This window comes from Glandiceps talaboti, chromosome 8 (genome assembly GCF_964340395.1).
Source record: "Glandiceps talaboti chromosome 8, keGlaTala1.1, whole genome shotgun sequence".
Lineage (NCBI taxonomy): Eukaryota > Metazoa > Hemichordata > Enteropneusta > Spengelidae > Glandiceps > Glandiceps talaboti.
In genome coordinates this window covers 9,546,310-9,555,870 of record NC_135556.1, presented here as the reverse complement: position 1 = coordinate 9,555,870, position 9,561 = coordinate 9,546,310, and the positions used below count along the sequence as shown (strand labels likewise).

Sequence of the window (9,561 nt, the reverse complement as noted above, 5' to 3'; positions counted from 1 at the left end):
GTAGTATTTTGTCATAGATAATTTGACAAACTTCGTCATCTTTAGTCTTGGGTATGATTTCATCATAGCCATCACATATCAATAACATCGTTTCACTGTGACGTTTGATATATCGTTGAAGTTGTAAACGTGAAATAGGTGCGTCATAAGGGAGAAGTTGTTCAAATATCACATCTGCTATAGATTCTGCTTCAGCGTGTCTCAGTGTGATAAGAAATACGAAATCAAACCGTTGCAACTCACCACAAGCCCAATCATAAGCTAACTTCCTAGCAAAGACAGACTTTCCTATAGCAGGGGACCCCTTAACTACAATTCGTTTTACATTGCTATCATGTAAATGCGCAAATATATCGTGCTCACTTTTTAGTCTTTCTCCAGTCTTCAGAGTTGTTCTTATATCTGTCTTATCGACGACGAGCTGTGTGTAGACGTCTTTCAAGTGTAGCTGGAATTCTTGGTTCCATGGAAGAGGTTGAAAGTTAGCAAAATCGTTTTCGTATTTTCTCTTCAGAAACTCCTTTATCCACAGAACTTTCTCATCGGACAAATCTAAAAAGAAGACATACAATACGTTAGCAATTCATAGCTGTCTAATGGAAATTAGTTTGATTTAGTGAAAGAATGCTATCATTTATACTGCTCCCAAGAAGTATGACTTATCACATAACCTTTAAATATTTAAATACTGTATATTATAAAAAAGGAAACTGAACAATGGGATATACTTTGCAATATAAAATTAATTGTGGACAGTTTATGTATACGTATCTATACTTCACATGTAGTTCAATGCTACGACTGTAAAAGGACGCCATAATTATTGATTGCAAAGTAATTGCGCTATATAACATGTATTCAAATTTTGACTTTGAACATCATTACGTGCTTTTCTACTCCTAACTCATTATTTCAGATTATCTGATGGATGTCCAATGGGTTGCTTGACCATAGATGGAATCCCAGACATTAATACTCACTAGTCTATACACTTTAGGTCTGTTGCTGCAACAGCAATCAACTATTAGACGAGGAAAATACCATAATTAGAGGTACAGTACAGGCTTTAATAGACAATTCATTTAGCAGATTTTGAATTTAGATTTTTAGATATTTAACCATTGACTATCACTCGTCTAAAAACTAGCAGCCACCGGCAAAAGTGCTACCACATAAACTGATGTGATACTGTAGGCTAATATAATTATTTATAAGAATAGAATGACGTCATTTTAGTCAAATAGTATGTGAGAATGCAGTATCACAGCAGTCAATACGGTGGGATGGGGGATTTTGCCAGTAACTACTAGTCATAAACAAGTGACAGTGAAGGGTAAAGCATAAGTAACCTTTTATTTGAAACAAAAATGACAAAATATACTTTACAGACCAGGGCCCTGTAAGTAATGACTGTCATTTCCAAAGTTTCAATTAAAGTTCATATTTACCTAACAACTCGGTTAATTTGTTGACCAAGTCCTGTCGTCCAACACCAGACAGCAGTTGTTCTAGGAGTGTTGTGTCATCAGTCGTAATCAATTTACGTTCAACCATACTTTTCATGAGATCAAAGGAATTCTCAATTTGTCGAATATCCCAGTCTGGGGTCATCATCTTCTTGCATAAATCTTTCATGTCCAAAAGATTGACTAAGAAGATATAACAACAAGTAGATGTGTAGATGAATTTAATTTGTTCAGTGTAAATATCCACTGACATCATTTTCGAAGAAATTGTGTTTAATGTATTATTATATGTTATGGAGTTATACCTTTAAGTGAGGTAGGTAAAACATGTTTGTAATTCAAGCAGATAAACTAGGCATTGTTCATCAATTTGTTTATCTTTATAAACATGACTTCAAATCATCAGGAGCATATTTAGCACAAACAGCACACGACGTATTAAGGTTCTAGGACAAATGCCCCCGGACAAACGCCCCCGAACAAATGCCCCCCCCCCCCCCCGGACAAACGCCCCCCGATAGGACTGTTGTTGCCTACGAATAGAGCTCCAAAATATCTAGATTTTGGGAAGCACACTTAAAATATGCGTTTATCACGTTTATTGTATAACGGATGAATAGACAGGAGATGTTCAAACACGTTGAATTTGGTTTTATTTGGTACATGATTTGGTTTTATCACCTTTATTGTATTATTACCAAAATTATTACCAATGCAAAGTCGGCATCAGACTGGTATAATTGTTGCAATCCTTCTGATTGAACTTTCCAATATATGTTCTGGGAGAGGTGGTAAAACACCCTTTGACGGTGGTTTCTGGGAAGATATCCGTGATTGCCCTGCTAGCGGACTGTTCATAGTCAATGAGCACACTACGTGGGTTTAGGTTAGAATGGATATTGTTGAGCTGTTATAGAAGATGTCGATAAGTTTCACGTTGTTTGTTAGGCAGCAGAGCATACACGCATGGTATAACACGACCAGCACTTAAGGAATGTATAGTGTAAAGTTGAAAAAAACAACTCGGGAACGACCTTTCTAGGTTGAGTCGTGAGCCATAGTCCTACCTTAGGCATTTCTTCGGGGGCATTTGTCCTACGGGGGCATTTGTCCGGGGGCGTTTGTCCTGTTACCCGTATTATAAGTTACACGAATCAGCAATAAGCACATCAATTTGTTCATATAATATGATCCATTAACGAAAAAGAATTCTGCATGTAAGCCTTTCATATTTATTTGATATTTATTGGATTGCCAGTCTTTTATTAAATGTTGGAATTGTTCAAATGGAACCCAAATGATACATATTCATCCGATACAAAATCATTGAAAATCAGTGTGCACTGAAACATTATTCCTGTTAATTCTCTAAGCAAAGGTGATTTTAAATTTTATCATTTTAAAAGACAGTTGGATATCACAGACTAACCCTTTCGAATAGCATCCACTGGGTGATGATCGTTGTGGTGAGGACTGTACAGATTTAAGATGAAAAAGTGCTTGTTGACCATTTTCTCGTTGTCAATTTAATAGTAGCGCACGATGTTGGACTTATAAACTACAAAATAATATTTGGGTAGCGATAACATTGTGAAAAAGAATCCCCTCCCTAAAATGCTTTAGGGGCAACTCGTATTTGGTACCGTCAATTGGTGTCATGACCTACGGATATTAAGTAAAATATGCGACATATTCACATACATACCTTCGACGATTTCATCAGAGATTACAGATAAAGAAGCGAGTAGATCCATTTTTAGATAATCTACCTGGATTCACTAAGTACCACCAGGTAGCAATACGAAACGCCGCACTTTTTTTGCCGTAGATTTTGGATTAATTTTGCCCGCATAACATAGACAAGCAAAGGACAACCCTCACTACGACTTCTCAGTTTAAAGACTGATCACATGCACGAATAATATATACATGGTACATTCTGGCAGATACTTTGACCCTTATAGCCCCGCCTCTTTATGCTAAATCGGGCCAACGTTGTCATTCGTGTAAATCAATAACATTCAGATCTATCTGCTAACACACGAACACAAATAACACAAATTACAGTTATCAGTTATTTGCCACTTGACTCTAGATCTGTTTGGCCAGATAGTTTCATGACAGCAAAACAATCGTGGCGCGTTTCTATAAGTAAAGTTCAGTGGATTGCTTCAGTTCGTGTCATCGCTGTAAGATTAGTGCCGATTGCAATGTAGAATAATTTTAATATGAGTGTTGTGCAAAGAGACATATTTCGAAGTTTTAACAATTTGTATCGTTCTTTAATATTCTGGAAAGTAAAAAACACAACTGTACAAGCAACGATTTAGGATAGCTTTGAAATTCTAGTTGCATGCATCGTGTAAACAGACGCAGAGTAACTGATATACTCTGGCATGCACAACCCCTCCCCCTTCACACACACACATAGTAAATTACATATACACACAAGCGTGCGCATACAGGCACGCACACACCCCCACTCCATGCCACCCCCCCACACATATGCCGTACTAATGAAATGTGGTTATCAGATAGCACTTTTTCCCAAGGTATCTCATTAACTACCACAAAATATATCAAATTATTATAAGAGATGGCGATATCAATGGAAAGTTACAGTTTTAAAAGAATGAAGAAAGGATTTCTAAATCTGGAATCCAATTTAATTCCTCCCAGGTTTTCTTTATATTCAATCATTATCTTCTTGATATGTCAAACTGAAAAGATACATTTCACTATTTTGATTTTCAGTCAGATTTTGCTATATGCTCTATATCATTGTATAAAAATTTGTTCGTTTGGTTACAATGAAGTAGCCGGCTTCCGTTTCATATATACATCCATTGTCCGGTTTAGGTTTTCAATTTTCCGTGTTTACAGTAAATATCATGTACGAGTATTTAATAAAAGTTTAAAAAGTCACCGACCAAATTTCTTACTCTAATTAGTCCAATTTGTGGACTGACATCTAACGAAAGGCCCACCAGACCTTTCGAAAGTCATGGTATTATGTGTACCTGGAATGGAGAGGTTTGCCAATGACTTTTCATCTGGAATTCTTGACATCCAATTCAGGTCGTAATGCAATGTACTTTCAGTATCACCCATTTTCAAGTTCCTTTACTCGTCCGTAATACAGCTGTTCCGAATCTTCCTATTCAGAGGAATGAAGGTCCGAGTTCAATCAAGCTCTTTAAAGAGATGTGCAAATGGGGAGTTAATAATTAATGCCTTGTAAGTTAAAGAGTAATTGATCAATAAAATTATAATGGTATGGTAATGTACTGGACCTGAATGGGCAATCACACATAATTTTTCAAAAGTGTTTTTTTTTTTTGTTCACACTTATGGCTCCACACACAACCATGCTACCAACAAGCTATGTACTTGATGAAAGCGTTTGAAATATTCAAAATCGCCCCAAATACCACTGTCATTCATTGAATTTGTTCTGCTCCCACACGAACGCCCTCAATTACAACGTGCCAATGTTTCTCTACACGTGCACGATGCAACTACAGAAATTGCTTAACAACTAGCATATCAAAGCCATGTCATTTGAGTGTGAGTGTATCGCATATAAGTAATCCAATCTGCCCATCACTTTACATGCTGTCGTTCGCATTAAGATAGCATGCCTAACATCATCTAAGTGTGTTACTCACATGCATATTATCAAGTATGCCAATTATACTCGTGGCTTCACTGATTGAAACAGAAATTACAACACTCAGATACAACTCCTAACCAGACGAATATCTATCATATGTTACATTTCCATATTGTTATACATATTCTAATATTATGATAGTTCCTGTCAAAAAATATATTTCTCACTTTTAATACTGATGGTCATTCTAAATTCATGTATACTTGTACTGTCAGATACCTGGAAGTGGTTCGACCATGTTATATATTTGGCATATGTGCGTTAACATCGATAATAATTCAGTATTGGTACAATGCCAACGATTGCTTATTTGCTGAATAATGTTGATACAGTACTTGTTATCAAGAAATCCACGATTTTGTTTTTACCTTAACTTTTACCTGCATGCATGATCTTGTGCACGTAATGCCGGTCCTTCCTAGTTGGAATTTTGGTCTAGTGCCAACCATGATTGTTATTGAATACTAGTTACTATAGGAATTGTGTGATAGTGGAATAGCGTCGCGATAGCTGTTCTCACGTCTACAGGTAGGCTAAGGTATTCCAACACGAGGGATGAAATCAACAACATTATTAATCACGCTAACTGTCAATAATAAGTGAATCAAGTGAACTGAGTGTGTATATCGCGACTGATTGCAGCCCATCTTTAGTTCCATATAGGACCATTTTTTCACTAATTCTGACACAAGTGTTCAAAGAAAGAAAAATTTCAGCAAAACACAAACACGTATTAAATATTCATTTTAATTTCTAGCACGTTGGAAATGTAACTGAGCTCGCAGTAGCTACAGATAAGGTTAATAAATGAATTGGACGTATACCACGTGCACTAGCTTGCGTTAAATCAGTACTCCAACATCAGCGGTGGAACACTTAACATCCCTCAACTTCTTTCGCAATTTTACCGGTATGGGACACAAATATATAGATTTATCAATGTTGTCCACTAGATATTTGTGTCCATGGTTTAATATTAAGTTGTCCGTAAACATATTTAACATTGGTGATGATGGTGCGTGTCTTTCCTTGGTACTGTTGTCACATTTGTCTGAAAGTAATTACATACACGAGGTTCATCTCGATCGCCCCAAACAGACGATTCGTTGTATGGAGCCACTCCATGGACATTTTATTACATCATCAGTCAAACACAACATACACAAATAAACAAAACAGAAACACATCTCGATCGCCCATGCAGAAGTTTAATATTCGTTGTGTGGCGCTACCTCCCCTGATTTAATATCCGGGGGCGTTTTAATCTTTCCTTTCTTTCTTCGGTATCATAAATAATATGATCCATATTTATATCAATAAATGAGACCTTGATCTGTGGAATATATTCCCAAATTTGAATTGCAAGTAAACGTTTCTACCTATACAGTAGTGGCTAATAAAATATGCCCTTGAAGTTGATTGCAAAGTTAAGTCTTTCATGCCGGCGTGCCTTTGATTAGTATCGTAATATTGACATATTTGTAAGTATACTGCGTGTGATTTCTCTAAGATATGTCTAAAGAAACAAGTTTGGAAGAACAAAAAGATTAAAAGTGATGACTAAATCGTAATTTTGTATTGAATTTTATCATTGGTAAACTGTAAAAATTGATATGAAATGGAAGAGATTCGAAAGTATTGATGCATAATCAACTATCATGTATGTATATGGACTATTATAATACTCGTACTAAAATTAGAAGGAGCGGTTGATAGGATAGAAATAGAGGTACGTAGGATAGAATGAGAGGTTCACAGGATAAAGTGGGATTTTCGATAGAATTAGTTATCTCTCATACAAACGCGGCAATTTTCAAGCAAATGTGATTTCCTGAGAACTACTATATTAAAAGAACCACCATCTTGAAGGCTTTGCTTTGGCTGACACATCAACCACTGTTGCCAAGATGTATACCGCAGTACTGGACATAAAATCATGGATGACACAAAATAAACTTCAACTCAATGATGGTAAAACTGAGGTACTACTCGTCAGGTCTCAGTTTATGCGCATACCAAGTCCCATTGACAGTAAAACATTGGATCATGTTCTGTTGACTTGGTTAACTATGCACACAATATTGGTGTAACTTTCGATGATAAATACACTCTTAGGAAGCACATTACCATAACATGCAATTCGATCTATTACAATCTTCAAAAAATTGGTCGCATTCGTCGCTATCTGACAAGTGAAGCATGTGAAAATCTCGTCCATGCTCTTGTCTCATGCAAACTGGATTACTGTAATAGACTCTTATATGGTTTAGCATCTAAAAAGATATTACTCATCTACAACACGCTTAAAACACAAAGGCCAGAATTGATTCACGCCGCAAGGAATCAGACCATATCTCCCCAGTTCTCAAGGATCTACAGAATACATTACAAAATACTCTTGATGGCCTACAAAGCTCTCAACAATGCTGCACCTAGTTACATATCGGACCTGATCGGTTATAAGCATGCTCCATGTGTACTTCGCTCCAACAACAAAGGTCTACTACACATCCCACCTGCAAACTTAAATCATATGGTAAACGTGCTTTTTTCACGTGTTGCCCCGCAATTATGGAACAGTCTTCCGGCTGCTCTGCGTCAATCACCAACTCTGGACAAGTTCAGGAAAGACGTTAAGACTCATCTTTTTATGAGAGCATTTTGTTAACATTTTGATAGTGTCCGGTAAAGTGCCTTTGAACATTCGGAGCTATATAAATTGTTTGTTTGATTGATTGATTGATTGATTGATCTTATCAAACGAACCTCCGATATGATAGTGCAACTTTTCATCCCAATTTTAGCCCTAACAAACGCGTAATTTGATTGCCGATAAAATATGTTTTACAGCAATTCAATATTATTAGTTTTGATGATAGCTTGAATAAGATCTTCCCTTGGGAAATCCATTGCAATGATCCCAAGTCGTTGACGTTTTCCATCTAGCCCTTTGAGATATCTATCAAGGTGATCGTGGATAGCACCACAAATTGCATATGGGCTGGGGCAGTGTGTAAAGCCACAATTGCCACCACTCATAGTCAGAAATGCGTCTTCTGCTTTACCATCGATGGCCTTCGTGAGATTTGTCTGTAGCTCATCCCACTTTTTCCCAATATCTAGATCAGACAAACTCCTCACGATTGATTTCTTACCCACCACATTTATTGAAGTGTATGGTTCCAGTAAAACGCCATCAAAGTCAACTAGGAAGACCATTTTTCCGCGCACCTGTCCAAGTGTAATCATGCCCAAACTCGATGCACCACCTTTGAATGTTTGTCGCCTGCATTTACTTATAGATTGTTCAAGCGAGTCAACGATCGGCTGGGATGTATGATACGGGATTGCCTCTTCCCTAACATGGAACAGGACTGTTTCACTGCTGTGTTCTTTTAGGAACTCGGCAACTTCTTCACACACTGGCTCGAACATTGTATTCTGGTAATTTGTACCTTCGTGAAAAGTAAAGCGACGCCCATAGTGCCTACAGCCAATATCAATAAATCTGACACCAGCTTTTAGTTGCGAGTAGAGAGGCCAGTGCTGACATTCATTGTGCATACCGTAACAACTGATAGAACCGTGGGTACCGGGAATAGATAAGTCTGAAATCAGTGTCTCATCTGGGAGTGATTCCATCCAGTTTGGAAACGTATTTTGTGGATATCGTGCAGTAACACCGTCAAGTTTGTTTCCCATTTTTCTGAATGTGTGTCACTTTGATGAATGTTACGGAAGAGAAATTCATTAAATTCGAATGGTCTCCACAGTCAAACACATTGTGCAATACCAGCCGTATCTATGAGAACGACCCCGCGAATTCCAGTTAACAAATCAGAGGTGTTATGAATTAACACATTTGTTCGAAAACATGTTCGTGCGTGTGTTATGCTTCGCTACCATGCCAACACAGAGGGTTTGATAACACCTACAGCTCGTCATTAAATTTTAACAGAATGTTGTAAATAATCTACTTGCCTAATGATTGAGCACAAATCTACAGACCGTAACACATTAAAAGTACGAAAACGGCTGCAATATAATAAGCCCGGAAAGAAACTGAATGCCTCCCATAAATATTGTTCATTATTTCGATAACCAGTATTCCTTCTGCTGAGCAGAAATTGTACCAGCATTTCTTCATGTTATCATCTGGATTAAAAAGTGTACCAAAATAGATTTTTGCTGTCCCAGACGATAACATGTAGCAATTTATTTAGATTTTTGTTCAGCCAGACGACATTTTGTGTTTGTTGATGTCGTGATTTTAATTGTACTTGTTAGTCAAAAATACATGTGTGTGCACTTTATAAACTATGCCAGATAATCTATGACGTAGATAGACAGGGGAATTCTAAGCCTGCCAAAGCTCTTAAAGTCGTTCGCAAACAATCTTTTCCTGTAAGAAGGAAGTTTGCC

At 37.1% G+C, this 9,561-nt stretch overlaps 1 protein-coding gene across 1 annotated transcript; it reads right to left on the bottom strand.

The window, feature by feature from the left end:
• Nucleotides 1-7,983: 7,983 nt before the first annotated feature.
• Nucleotides 7,984-8,841, bottom strand: LOC144439147 (1-phosphatidylinositol phosphodiesterase-like). Its single transcript, XM_078128417.1, has one exon. It carries the CDS (start codon nt 8,839-8,841, stop codon nt 7,984-7,986), a length of 858 nt encoding a protein of 285 aa, XP_077984543.1.
• Nucleotides 8,842-9,561: the final 720 nt, after the last annotated feature.